At 46.0% G+C, this 14,563-nt stretch overlaps 1 protein-coding gene across 1 annotated transcript in view; it reads left to right on the top strand.

The window, feature by feature from the left end:
• The first annotated feature begins 1,728 nt into the window (after window positions 1-1,728).
• The window catches only part of GNG10 (G protein subunit gamma 10), an 85,787-nt gene continuing 72,952 nt past the window's right edge, over window positions 1,729-14,563 (top strand). Inside the window, exon 1 of the mRNA XM_073549631.1 lies at window positions 1,729-1,904. Coding sequence (XP_073405732.1) covers window positions 1,824-1,904 — 81 coding nt within the window. The 5' untranslated portion in view covers window positions 1,729-1,823. The remainder of the gene's footprint in view (window positions 1,905-14,563) is intronic.

Here is a 14,563-nt window from a genome sequence, read left to right as displayed (position 1 = left end):
TCCTTAGTGTGAATCTGCTTTCATCTGTGAAGAGCACAGGGCGCCAGTGGTGAATTTGCCAATCCTGATATTCTGTGGCAAATGCCAAGCATCCTGCACGGTGTTGGGCTGTGAGCACAACCCCCATCTGTGAACGTCTGGCCCTTAGATCATCCTCATGGAGTCGGTTTGTAACCGTTTGTGCAGACACATGCACATTTGTGGCCTGCTGGAGGTCAATTTGCAGAGCTCTGGCAGTGCTCCTGTTCCTCCTTGAACAAAGGTGGAGGTAGCGGTCCTTCTGCTGGGTTGTTGCCCTCCTATGGCCCCCTCCACATCTCCTGGTGTACTGGCCTGTCTCCTGGTAGCGCCTCCAGCCTCTGGACACTACGCTGACAGACACAGCAAACTTTCTTGCCACAGCTCGCATTGATGTGCCATCCTGGATGAGCTGCACTACCTGAGCCACTTGTGTGGGTTGTAGAGTCTGTCTCATGCTACCACTAGTGTGAAGGCACACCAACATTCAAAAGTGACAAAAACATCAACCAGAAAGCATTGGTACTGAGATGTGATCTGTGGTCCCCACCTGCAGAACCACTCCTTTATTGAGGGTGTCTTGATAATTGCCAATAATTTCCATCTGTTGCCTATTCCATTTGCACAACAGCATGTGAAATTGATTGTCAATCAGTGTTGCTTCCTAAGTGGACAGTTTGATTTCACAGAAGTTTCATTTACTTGTAGTTATATTCTGTTGTTCCCTTTATTTTTATGAGCAGTGTATATTCCATGCATTGGAATCAGAGGTGTATTTGTATATACCAAACACTTCCACTGTGAGTTCCCCAATAACCAACCTAGTAGTGGAAGCAGTGGCTGTCTCGTCCATCCCCCGTCAGCCAATTGCATTATTGTCCTGAAGATTGGATACAGCAGAGTTGCGCTCCCTTGACTTGACAACTGGTGGCAGAGGTGGGATCTGTGTGATCTCTTGGGTGTTATCTGTGACAAAGTAGTAACAGTGGTGGGTTCTGCGCGAACCCCCACCTCCCCCTGCCGGTTAGTCATGACACTATCCATATATCATGTAATAATTTAGTTTTGTTTATTTTACCTATTTTGTGAAGTGTGTACCCTTGTTTTAATCATTGCATTTATTATTCGTGTACTGTGGCACAAGTGCATTTATTAGCTATATACTGTGACATGGTGTTATCCCTGCACTCTTACTTATTGCTCCTGCTCTTTGTCATCACTGTATTTATTATCTCTTGTGTGACATCATTTTACCTACTAGTTATGTTTTCATTATCCCTGATCTGCACTTACTTCAGTGCATTTATTAACCCTTTTATATAAATTTGCTTCTCTTCCATTCCCATTATGTGACATCGCTGTACACATTATCCTTGTACTGTGACATTATTGTGTTTTTTATACATTTACTATAGCATGGCTGTACTCAGTACCTCTGTACTGTGGTAGACTATGCTCTTTCCAAGTTCTTTGACAGAACTCAAAAGATTCATCTAGAGCACCAAAAACACTGAAGCTGGCCAAACATATATGAGCTAATACTAGCCATAGACAATTTTTTTTTACAAAATGGATTCTTTAAATTTAACTTTTCTTTTTAGGTTGAGGTAGTACAAATGTTATAATCTACTACTACCACTAGGGGGCGCCTTAATAACTATTTATTCTCCTATTTGGAAGCTGCTGTTCAGCTTCTTGCTGCTAGTGACTGTGAGTTTAGCTACTTGTGAGATCATTTCCTGCCCTGGGATCAGACAAGTATCTGGAGAAGTAGCAGATAGAACTCTTCTCTTTTCTGGGTAGACATGTCTTCTAACTCTAACCTGAGCACCATGCAAAGACTAGTGGAGCAGCTGAAGCTGGAAGCCAGTGTGGACAGGATCAAGGTAATGATTGTGCTACTTGTTGAAGCTTTTACTGTTCTGATCTGGGGTATTTGGGATTTATTGGCAGCATCTGACACCAAGAAGGATTTACTCTCAGTAGGGTTGTGCAGTGACATGACTTATCTGTCTGCCATATACAATGTGAAGAATGGCTCCTGCTGAATTCCCCTTTTTTTTCTGCAAGGTGCTTAGTAGTGCAGTGACAACCACCCCCAAGTAGAGCAAAACTCTGCCCAGTTTGAGAATGCTGGCAACTAAGGGAACTGTGAGGGGATGGTCATCTTTCACCTCTCCACCACTGGAGAACTTGGTTTAATGTCATGTCTTGGCCAAACAGTATGACATTGTATTATGAGCCATGTTATAGTGCTAGTTGTTAAGAAAAATCCAAACCTAGTGAAGAAGTAAAGCAAAACAAAACTGGTGAACGACTATAGTTCTCCCAAATTTGTGATTATCGTAGAAAAATATTTTTCATCAACGTCATATATTTGAGTCTCTCCATTATGTGTGTCCATTTCTTCATTATTTATAAATCACCCACAGTCCCACTTTCTGGAAAGTAAACGTGAAACATTTTAATGGATTTTCTGATTTCCTGCGTTTTCTACCCAACAGTATACAATTTTAATAGGGTTTGTGAAAGGAATTTTAATGGTCAGGGAAAATCAAGCATAATGTGCATTTTGGGACTACAGAAAGCTCATTTGTAAGGAAATGGATAACAATTTTTTTTTTTTTTAAAAAAAGCAGAATGTATACATTATATACTGTATTTAAATGGCTTATGTTCGACCATGTAGTTTCCTTATAAGAACAGATTAAATAAAAATACATGAGGGCACATGGTAGGTAAGGCGGCCCTTCTCTCTTTGATTTCCACTATAAGTGTGTTTTACCTGAAGTATATTAGGGAATTACACTGAATGCTGTTATGGCCAGATTGCCACAAACTGGAGATCTATTTTCCTACTGTAGTGTCAGATTCTCACAGATTTACTAGACTAATGTCCTAACGGTGGAAAAGAAATAATTAAAACCAATTCTTCACTTGATGTTGATTTGTTTATTCTGCCTCCCAAAGATCGCAGTAAGACTCAGCTCACATTTATTCTGCGTTAAAGGTAATCTGTCACCCCATTTTTCGAGTATCAGCTGCCGGCACTGCCATCAGGGGCTTATCTATAGCATTCTGTAATGCTGTAGATAAGCCCCTGATGTAACCTGAAATAAGAAAAATGAGTTATATTTTACTCACCGGGGGGGCGGTCCGGTCTTGGTCCGATGGGTGTTGCGGTCCAGCGCCTCCCATCTTCTAACGGTGACGTCCTCTTCTTTGCTGCCTGTCGTGGCTCCTGTGCAGGTGCACTGCTCTGACCTGTTGAGGGCAGAGCAGAATACTGCAGTGCGCAGGAACCAGACCTGTCCCAGCGCCTGCGCACTGCAGGACTCTGCCCTGCCCTCAACAGGGCAGAGCAGTGCGCCTGCACAGGAGCCACGACAGGCAGCAAAGAAGAGGACGTCACCATTAGAAGATGGGAGGTGCCGGACCGGACTGCGACACCCATCGGACCAAAACCGGACCCGGACCGCCCCTGGGTGAGTATAATATAACTAGTTTTTCTTCTTTTTCAGGTAACATCGGGAGCTTATCTACAGCATTACAGAATGCTGTAGATAAGCCCCTGATGGCAGTGCTGGCAGCTGATACTCGAAAAATGGGGTGACAGATTCCCTTTAAGCGCTCACACTTGTAAATCTCTGAAATACGTGATTCAGATGGAACCCACGGTGGAAAATTCCCTGTAATGAGGCAGATGGAGGCACTGTGGACACCGTCTTGATATGTGATCCGGCAGTGACCATCTTTTTAGGTGTGCATAAAACCGCGGTTTTGTCCTCTTTTGAAAAGGACTGAGCTGAACAGAGGCCAGACAGAGACCAGAGTAAGGCTACTTTCACACTTGCGTTTTTTTGCGCTGCGCACCGTGCACAGTGCAAACGCACATAAAAAACGCATCATGCGTTTTTGTGCGTTTTTTGCGGTTTTGCGTGCGTTTAAAAAAAAAGTATGCTTTTTTTGCGCTGACGTGCGCATTAACATGCGCACGTCAGCGCACTCATAGACTATAATGGGTGGTTGGGTGAAAAAAACGCATTGCGTGCGCATGCATTTTTTTGGGACAAGTTGGACGCACAAAAAATGCAACAGAGTGCATTTTGTGCGCCCGAGCGCACACTACAAAAAAAACGCATGCGCATACAAACTCGTACAAACGCATGTGTATGCACAGCCATGTAAAGCATAGGAAAAAAAAAGCATGCTTTTTTTGTGCAAAAAAACGCAAGTGTGAAACCAGCCTTACTCTGCTGCCTCATTATAGGGAATGGATCCCTCGGGATTTCATATGAATCACATCACTCAGAGATTTAGAGGGAAACCCCAAAGTAAGTCCTCAACGTAGAGCACAGGATAAATGTGATCCCATACGTTATGTAAACTGTTCCCAATAAAAGCTTCAACTCAATCCACAAAAAAGCAAGTCTGCACTCAGGTCCATCATCTGTTGACGGGCTTCCATGTTACTGGTAGTACAAAGACTCTGAGAAAGGAAAATGGCTTCTTGCCCCCCAAAAGAAATAGCGAATTCTGCTGTTCCAAATCCAAATGCCCCCCTCCCTTCTGAGCCTTCTAAACCACATTTACCGCACATGTTTGGCAGGGGTATAATTTCCAAAATGGTGTCATTTGAGGGGGGTTCTGCTCTTCTAGCACTTAGGGGCTCTGTATATTGAGTCCTCAAACTATCCTAAGAAAATCTGCGCTCCAGGAGGCAAGTAGCGCTCCGTCCCTCCCAAGTCTCGCCATGTGGCTAATCAGTACTGTACCACCACATATGGGGTATTTCTACATTCAGCAGAAATCGTGTGACAAATATTGGTGCTATTTTTACCCATTTTCCTGTATGAAAATTTATAATCTTGGTCTAATACTAAATTTTGGTGGTAAATATGGTATTATTTTTTCACCCCCCTGTGGTGTCAATATGATCACTCCGCCCCTAGATGAATTCATTGAGAGGTTTAATTTTGAAAATGGGGTCACTTATGGGGGATTCCGCTGTTCTGGTGCTTCAGGGTCTCTCTCAGTGGGTCATGGTACTCTCAAACCATAACAGTAAAATCTGCACTATAATAGGGCGCTTCTTCACTTCTGAGCTTGGCACTGTGCCTCAAAAGTAGCTCCCGATTACATGTAGGTTATTGGCGCTGTGATAAAACACTCCGGGATCGCCTTTGCTGGGGTCAAAGGTCACCTGCATTCAGCATGAAACTCAGGCGCAGAGCTGGGAGTCGGGTATAACTGACCCTGGGTCAGGTTTATTAACGGTGAAAGCAATGCAAAAGGAAATAAAACATAAAACAAATCCTTGCCTGTCCGGCACTAACTAAACAATGGACAACCTAACTACCAACTGGCGGGCTTCTCCCGTCCAGCCAAACCACAGTTGCAGTGGGCACTGCTTCCACTCACGTTTGTCTCTCACACAGACAGGCTCTCTGTGTTCCCAGGCTGAGACACTCACACAACCACCTGGCATCCTTTTATATCCACCTCCCATTATCCATTAGTAAGCAGGTGCGATACTGACCAGACTAGGCCACATAGGAAAGGAATCTGGGCGAGATATACCTGCCCTCATCCACTATTCCCACATGATTCTCACATATCCCCCCCCCCTCTGCTCAGACCACTCCGGTCGAGCAATGACACCCGCCAAACAGTGCACTCGGGACAGGGCATCTGCGTTTCCCATCTGTACTCCTGGGCGGTGCTCCACCGTAAAAGTGTAGGCCTGCAGGGCAAGGAACCACCGGGTCACCCGGCTATTCCGTTCCTTGTTCAAGTGCATCCACTTGAGAGGGGCATGGTCAGTGATCAGCCTGAACTTTCGGCCCACCAGGTAATATTTGAGGGCCTCTAGAACCCACTTAATGGCGAGGCACTCTTTTTCTACGACTGCATACCTTTGCTCGTGTTTATTCAGCTTCCTGCTGAGATAGAGGACTGGGTGTTCCACTCCGTCCCTCACTTGTGAGAGTACGGCCCCGATACCGGTATCAGAGGCATCCGTTTGTACCACAAACTCACTGCGGAAGTCCGGAGTCACCAGTACGGGCTGAGAGCAAAGTGCCCGTTTTAGGCTATGGAAGGCTTCTTCAGCCGCTAAACTCCATTTAATCATGACGGAGTCTTTCCCTTTTGTAAGATCCATCAGGGGGGTAGCGATGGCTGCAAAATTGGGTATGAACCGGCGATAATAACCGGCGATCCCCAGGAAGGCTTGCACCTGCTTCTTGTTGACAGGTTGTGGCCATTCCTGAACCGCCTGAATCTTACCAACCTGGGGTTTAACAACACCCCTCCCAATTACATACCCCAAATACCGGGCTTCTTCTAGCCCGATGTGACATTTCTTGGGGTTTGCGGTTAGACCTGCCTCCCACAGGTCGTCAATCACAGCTTGTACTTTCTGGAGATGAGTCTCCCAGTCCAAGCTGTAAATGACAATGTCGTCCAAATAGGCCGAAGCGTACTGCCTATGTGGCCTCAGGACTCGATCCATCAGTCTCTGGAAGGTCGCCAGTGCTCCGTGCAGTCCAAACGGCATATACACATACTGAAATAGACCTTCTGGGGTAGCAAATGCTGTCTTTTCTCTGGCAGCCTCCACCAGAGGGATCTGCCAATACCCCTTTGTTAGGTCTAGGGTCGTAATATACCGGGCTTTTCCTAACCGATCTATTAACTCGTCGACCCGGGGCATGGGGTAGGCATCAAATTTTGAGACCGCATTCAGTTTCCTGAAGTCATTGCAGAACCGGATGGTGCCGTCCGGTTTAGGAATTAGCACAATCGGGCTGGACCAAGCACTGTGCGATTCCTCAATGACACCTAACTCTAACATTGCCTTCACTTCTCGGGAAACGTCTTCACTGCGCTTCCGGGATTCGGTAGGGCTTTACGTGAACTGTGACACCAGGTTCCGTTACGATGTCATGTTTTATTAGCGTAGTCTGCCCGGGTTTTTCTGAGAAAAACTTTTGGTTGTGAAGTAGAAATTGCCTGACCTCAGTCTTTTGCCGCTCCGAGAGAGTCTCTGCAACCCGTACCTCCGGTATGGTATGCGAGCAGACAGGACGGGCCAGCTCCGCTGACAAGGCAGACCGATCCTTCCAGGGCTTTATCAGATTTACATGATAAATCTGTTCAGGTTTCCATTTACCTGCCTGGTATACTTTGTAGTTTACTTCACCAACTCTTTCCTTGATCTCAAAGGGGCCCTGCCACTTTGCCAGGAACTTACTGTCCACCGTGGGGACCAGGATCAACACCCTATCTCCGGGTGCAAACGTACGGATCTTGGCGCCCCTATCATAGATTCTTTTTTGGGCTCCTTGAGCCTGTATCATGTGTTCTTTGACGATAGGCATAACAGCCGCAATACAGTCCTGCATTTGTGTGACGTGATCTATCACTGTTTTAAACGGAGTGACCTGACCCTCCCAGGTTTCCTTTGCAACGTCTAACAGTCTGCGAGGACGTCGGGCGTACAATAACTCGAAAGGCGAGAATCCCGTGGAAGACTGGGGTACTTCCCTGATGGCAAAAAGCAAATACGGAAGTAAATAGTCCCAGTTCTTCCCATCCTTGTCTATCACCTTTCTCAGCATCTGCTTCAGAGTTTTATTGAACCGTTCGACCAACCCGTCTGTTTGAGGGTGATACACGGATGTGCGTAACGGTTCGATTTGTAACAATCGGCAGAGCTCCTTCATTACCCTGGACATAAAGGGGGTCCCCTGGTCGGTGAGTATCTGTTTTGGTATACCGACCCGACTAAACACATGCACCAGTTCCTTGGCAATCGTCTTGGTGGCCGTGTTACGCAAAGGGATGGCCTCCGGGTAACGAGTGGCATAATCCAAGATGACCAGGATATGTTGGTGTCCACGTGCAGACCGTGGAAGGAGCCCAACTAAATCCATCCCAATCCTCTCAAACGGGACTTCAATAATAGGTAGGGGTACCAAAGGGCTACAGAACCGGGGCTTAGGTGGAGAGGCTTGGCAGTCAGGACAAGACTCACAATATACACGGATTTCGTGATGCATGCCTGGCCAAACAAAACAGTGTAATATCCTTTCGGTGGTTTTCTGGACTCCCAGGTGACCTCCCATCACATGTCTGTGGGCCAGGTCCAGCACCTGCCGCCGGTAGGGTTTTGGCACGACTAATAGTTGCACCGAATCTTCCCCCTTTTTCTCTATCTGATAGAGTAAATCATTCTCCAGAACCATGTAAGGATATGCCAGCCTAGAGCCAGGTTCTACGGGTACCCCATTTATCACTTTTATATTTGTCCTAGCCTGAGAAAGGGTAGGATCCTTTATTTGCTCGCTTTGGAAGTCATCTTTCTGAACTTCTAAATCCGGCAAACGGGGAGGTGGACGGCTGTCAGCCTCCTCCTCTTCCCCGGTCTCCTCCGTATCACCCGCCATGACTGAAAACGGGAACTGCAGGTCATTTCCCGCAGACTCTTCCCCCCGAGTCTTCCGGGGAGACCTCTTCCCGGGGTTCGGGACCCACACGCGCCCTGGGAGAAGAATCATGTACACTATTACCCGAAGGCATCAACTGATTCCCCCACAATTGCCAGAAGTGGGGAAAATCCCGGCCCAGGATAACATCATGCAATAACGCCGGGACGAGTCCCACTTTATGTTGCACAGACCCATAGGAAGTTGTAATGCATATGACCGTGGTGAGGTACGAACAGGTGTCTCCATGCACACACGTTACAGAAAATTTGTCTGATGGTCCAGTCGGGGCTGACACCAGACTGGCCTTCACCAGAGTCACCACACTTCCCGAGTCTAACAATGCCACCACATTTTTGCCATCAACAGTTAAATCACACAAGTGTCTTTCCACATCCTTTTGACCGGCATTCACACTCACTACCCGTGCAACCATAGACATGCGGTTTTTAGAGTCTGTGACGTCGCACTGCATGGGTTCAGTAGTGACCGGACAGTTCGCAGCAATATGTCCCATCTCTTGGCAGCGGAAACACCTAACGGGCCCCTTGCTTAGACCATAGTTCGTTACTCTCGGCCTCGCAGTGCGGGCAGTCCCGTTTTCCTCCCCCACTGTCTTAGGGATTTTTCCATCTCCCCTACTCCCTGGAACAGTCTTACCGGTTCCACGTGGAGATGATGAAGAACGAGGTGGGGTAGCGTCGTCTCGGAGTCCTTCCGCCACGGAGTAACGTTCAACCAGATCCACCAGTTGATCTGCCGTCGTAGGATTTCCATGGCTTACCCACTTCCTCAGGGCTGGCGGTAGAGCTCTCAGGTACTTGTCCATGACGACTCTCTGGATTATCTCTGGCGCTATCAGCACCTCGGGTTGTAGCCACTTCTTCGTCACGTGGATCAGGTCGAACATCTGTGACCGCGGTGGTTTATCCGGCTGATAAGTCCATTGATGCACTCTCTGTGCACGGACAGCGGTCATCACTCCCAGCCGGGCCAAGATCTCGGCTTTCAATTTGTCAAAGTCCTGCGCGGCTTCAGGCTCTAAGTCATAATAAGCCTTTTGGGCCTCACCGGAAAGAAACGGGGCAATCAGGCCGGCCCATCGTGCCTTCGGCCATTTTTCTCGCACCGCCGTCCGTTCAAACGTGGTCAGGTATGCCTGGACGTCATCTTCGGTCGTCATCTTCTGCCAGTACCGACTCACGTGAATCACTCTCGACTCGGCTTCCAGGTTAAGCTCAGGTAAGCTTGCCAAGCGCTGCGCCACCTGCTGGAGAAGCGAACGATCGGTAACTGTCATGTCCACCAACTCCTTCAGCTGGGCCATCATCACCCGATTAGCTTCTTGCTGGACGGCGGTGGACTGTACCAGCGCTTTCACCACGTCCTCCATGCTCATGCTTGCAACGTGTTGCCCGCATTCTCCACCACAATGTGATAAAACACTCCGGGATCGCCTTTGCTGGGGTCAAAGGTCACGTGCATTCAGCATGAAACTCAGGAGCAGAGCTGGGAGTCGGGTATAACTGACCCTGGGTCAGGTTTATTAACGGTGAAAGCAATGCAAAAGGAAATAAAACATAAAACAAATCCTTGCCTGTCCGGCACTAACTAAACAATGGACAACCTAACTACCAACTGGCGGGCTTCTCCCGTCCAGCCAAACCACAGTTGCAGTGGGCACTGCTTCCACTCACGTGTGTCTCTCACACAGACAGGCTCTCTGTGTTCCCAGGCTGAGACACTCACACAACCACCTGGCATCCTTTTATATCCACCTCCCATTATCCATTAGTAAGCAGGTGCGATACTGACCAGACTAGGCCACATAGGAAAGGAATCTGGGCGAGATATACCTGCCCTCATCCACTATTCCCACATGATTCTCACAGCGCACTCAGGAGAAATTGCAGAACAAACTGAGAGGTCCATTTTGTCCTATTAGCCCTTATAAAAATTTGGGGCTAAAACCACATTTTAGTGGAAGAAATGTAATTATTCTTTCTTCACTGTCCAATGATATACATTTCTGTGAGGCACATATGGTGTCAATATGATCACTGCACTCCTAGATGAATTCATTGAGAGGTGTAGTTTGTAAAATTACATCACTTTTGGGTTCTTCTGTTCTGGCACCTCAGGGGCTCTGCTAATGTGATATGGCACCCTGAGACCATTCCTGCAAAATCTCAACTCTAATATGGCGCTTCTTCCCTTCTGAGCTTTGAATTGTGCCTCAAACGTAATTTTCCCAACACATGGGGTATTGGCACAAATGTGAAATTGCACAGCAAATTTTGGGGTCCATTTTCTCATATTACCCTTAAGAAAATAAAAAATTTGGGGCAAAAAATTTTTTTTGTGATTAATAATGATTTTTTTTTAAATTTTTTATTAACTCTATGTTTTACGCTTCTGTGAAGCCCCTGGGGCTTCAAGGGTCTAGATAAGTTCTTTAAGGGGTCTAGTCTCCAAAATGGGGTCTTTTGTGGGGGGTTTCCATTTTTTAGGCACATCAGAGGTTCTCCAAAGACAGCATGGCATCCGCTCTTGATTCCAGACAATTTCAAAAAGTCAAATGATGCTCCTTCGCTTCCGAGCCCTGCCGTGCCCCCAAGCAGTCGTTTTTCTCCACACATGTAGTATCAGAGTACTGATGAGATATTGCACAAGAAGTACGGGGGTACAATTTCTCCTGTTACCCTTGTTAAAATAAAAAAAAAATGGGGCTAAAACATGATTTTTGTGGAAAAGATGTGATATTTAGTTTTCACATCTCTACGTTATAAACTTACTTTTGTGAAGCATCTGGGGGTTCAAAGTGCTCACCAAACATCTGGATAAGTTCCTTGAGGGGTCTAGTTTCCAAAATGGGGTCACTTGTGGGGGGTTTAAACTGTTTGGGCACATCAGGGACTCTCCAAACTTGACATGATATCCGCTCTCGATTCCAGCCAATTTTTCATTGAAAATCGACGTACTCATGAGAAATTTCACAAGAAATATTGGGGCTCATTTTCTCCTGATACCCTTGAAAATATAAAAATATTGGGTCCGAAGTAAAATTTTAGTGAAAAAAAGTTAAATGTTTATTTTCTTCTTCCACATGGCTTCAGTTATTGTGAAGCACCTGAAGGGTTAATCAACATCTTGAGGCTGTGTGCCCACGTTGCGTTTTTTTAAGCGTTTCCGCAGCATTTGTGCCGGCTCAGACGCTGCAGAAACGCTTAAAAGAAGCTTCAAATTAATTTGCATGCGTTTTTGGCTTTTTGTGCCAATGCATGCATTTTTAATCGCTCAGGAATCGCTTAGCGGCTAAAAACGCAGCATGATCATTAATTTCCGCATAGCTAAGCGTTTTTAGCCTTCCCCAATGTTCCCAGAAAACGCACGTCAAAAAATGCATCAAAAACGCGCGTCTTTTGTGCAAAAAACGCGCAAGAAACGCGCAGAAAAAAGACGCGCGTTTTCTGGGAAGGGGATCAGTTTCCTGAGTGTTTAAAAACGCTAACGTGGGCACCATAGCCAGAATGTGGTTTTGAGCAGCTTGAGGGGTACAGTTTTCTGAATGGTGTCACTTTTGGGTATTTTATATCATATAGACCCCTCAAAGTGATTTCAAATGTGATGTGGTCCCTAAAAAAATGGTTTTGTAAATTTTTTTGGAGAAATGAGAAATCGTTGGTCAACTTTTAACTCTTATGACTTCCTAACAAAAAATATGTTTCAAAAACTGTGCTGATGTAAAGTAGACATGTGGGAAATGTTATTTATTAACTATTTTGTGTAACATATCTCTCTGAGTTAAGGGCATAAAAATTTAAATTTTGAAAATTGTGATATTTTCAAAATTTTTGCCAAATGTATGATTTTTTTCACATATAAGCACAAGCCATATCGAAGAAATTTTACCACTATCATGAAGTACAATACAGCTTATATAACAGTGTAAATTTGATGTGCCCTCTGCATAACTCGACAAGTAGCCATTAATGTCTAAACCGCTGGCAACAAAGTGAGTACACCCCTAAGTGAAAATGTCCAAATTGTGACCAATATGTCAATATTTTTTGTGTGGACACCATTATTTACAAACGTTGCCTTATTGTTATCATGTTGGAATACTGCAATGCAGCCCAGTTTCCGAAGAGAGGGGATCTTGCTCTGCTTCAGTATGTCACAGTGCTTGTTGGTATTCATGGTTCCCTCAATGAACTGTGGCTCCCCACAGCCCGCAGCACTCATGCAGCCCCAAACCATGATACTCCCACCACCATGCTTGACTGTAGGCAAGACACACTTGTGTTTGTACTCCTCATCTGGTTGCCGCCACACACACTTGACACCATCAGAACTAAATACGTTTATCTTGGTCTCATCAGACCGCACAACATAGCTCCAGTAAGACATGTCTTTAGTCTGCATGTCTTCAGCAAAGTGTATGCAAGCTTTCTTTTACGTTAGCTTTAAAAGAGGCTTCCTTCTGGGACGAAAGCCATACAGACCAATGAGATGCAGTGTGTGGTGGCATATGACCTGATCACTGATAAGCTGACCCCCCTCCCCTGTAAACTCTGCAGCAGTGCTGGCAGCACTCATACGTCTATTTTGAAAAGACAACCTCTGGATATAATGCTGGGCATGTGCACTCAGTTTCTTTGGTCTACCATGTTGAGGCCAGTTCTGAATGGAACCTGTCTTGTTAAACCGCTGTATGGTCTTGGCCACTGTGCTGCAGCTCAGTTTCAAGGTGTTGGCAATCTTCACAGGCCATCTTTATGTACAGCAATAATTATTTTATCAGACCTTAAGAGAGTTCTTTGCCATGAGGTGCCATGTTGAACTTCCAGTGACCAGTACTAGGGTAAGTTCGCACTAGGTGTTTTTTTTTCATCAGCAAAACCTGATCTCTTGGTAAGAAAGAAGCTGCAGAAAAAAGCACGTTTTCCTTGATTTTTCTTGTGTTTTTGGTGCGTCTTTTGCGGTGTTTTTGGCTTGTTAGATTTGTCGATTGTACATGCTGATAAAGCCCCCTTTCACTAGCACCAGTGAAACAGAGAGCTGCCAGTCCGGTAGGTCTGCCACTAGTTCCCTGATAGATATAAACCCGGTCCGTTAACAGGATTATATCGGGCCAGAAACCAGCCCTGGTAGCATGGAAAGTTTAAACCGAGAAATCGACGTGTGGATTGAAATAAAAGAGCAGCCCAAGGCTAAATTATATATTTAATTTCCTTAAGGGTACACTAGACCATACACTACAGTATATACATACATATATACAGTGGGTATGCAAAGCATTCAGATCCCTTTAAATTCTTCTCTCTTTGTTTCATTGCAGCCATTTGGTAAATTCAAAAAAGTTCATTTTCTCATTAATGTACACTCTGCACCCCATCTTGACTGAAAAAAAACAGAAATGTAGAAATTTTTGCAAATTTATTAACCCCTTTCTGACCTTAGACGTACTATTCCGTCCATGTGCCCTGGAACTTAATACCCATGGACGGAATAGTACGTCATCATCGATCAGCGGCGCTCACGGGGAGAGCGTGGCTGATCGCGTCCGGGTGTCAGCTGATTATCACAGCTGACACCCGGCACTATGTGCCAGGAGCGGTCACAGACCGCTCCCTGCACATTAACCCCAGGCACACTGCGATCAAACATGATCTCAGTGTTCCGGTGGCATAGAGAAGCATAGCGCAGGGAGGGGGCTCCCTGCTTGCTTCCCTGAGACCCTCAGAACAATGCGATGTGATTGCGTTGTTCCGAGGGCTTCCTCCCTGCAGGCCCCCGAATCCAAGATGGCCACGGGATCCTTCTAGGCCCTGCAGGGAGGTGGCTTCTCCAAACACGACATGACGCCCGCAGACCATTCCTTCAGTCTGCAATCCAAAACGTCACTACTTCCCTTCCGAGCCCCAACGTGTGCCCATACAGTAGTTTTCTCCCACATATGGGGCATCAGCGTACTCAGGATAAATTGGACAACAACTTATGGGGTCCAATTTCTCCTTTTATCCTTGGGAAAATAAAAAATTGGGGATTAAAAG

Source organism: Dendrobates tinctorius, unplaced genomic scaffold, assembly GCF_039654945.1.
Source record: "Dendrobates tinctorius isolate UK_male_01 unplaced genomic scaffold, ASM3965494v1 ptg000160l, whole genome shotgun sequence".
NCBI classification, from domain to species: domain Eukaryota; kingdom Metazoa; phylum Chordata; class Amphibia; order Anura; family Dendrobatidae; genus Dendrobates; species Dendrobates tinctorius.
Note: the sequence above shows the minus strand (reverse complement) of the source record. Positions and strands in the feature narration are given on the sequence as shown.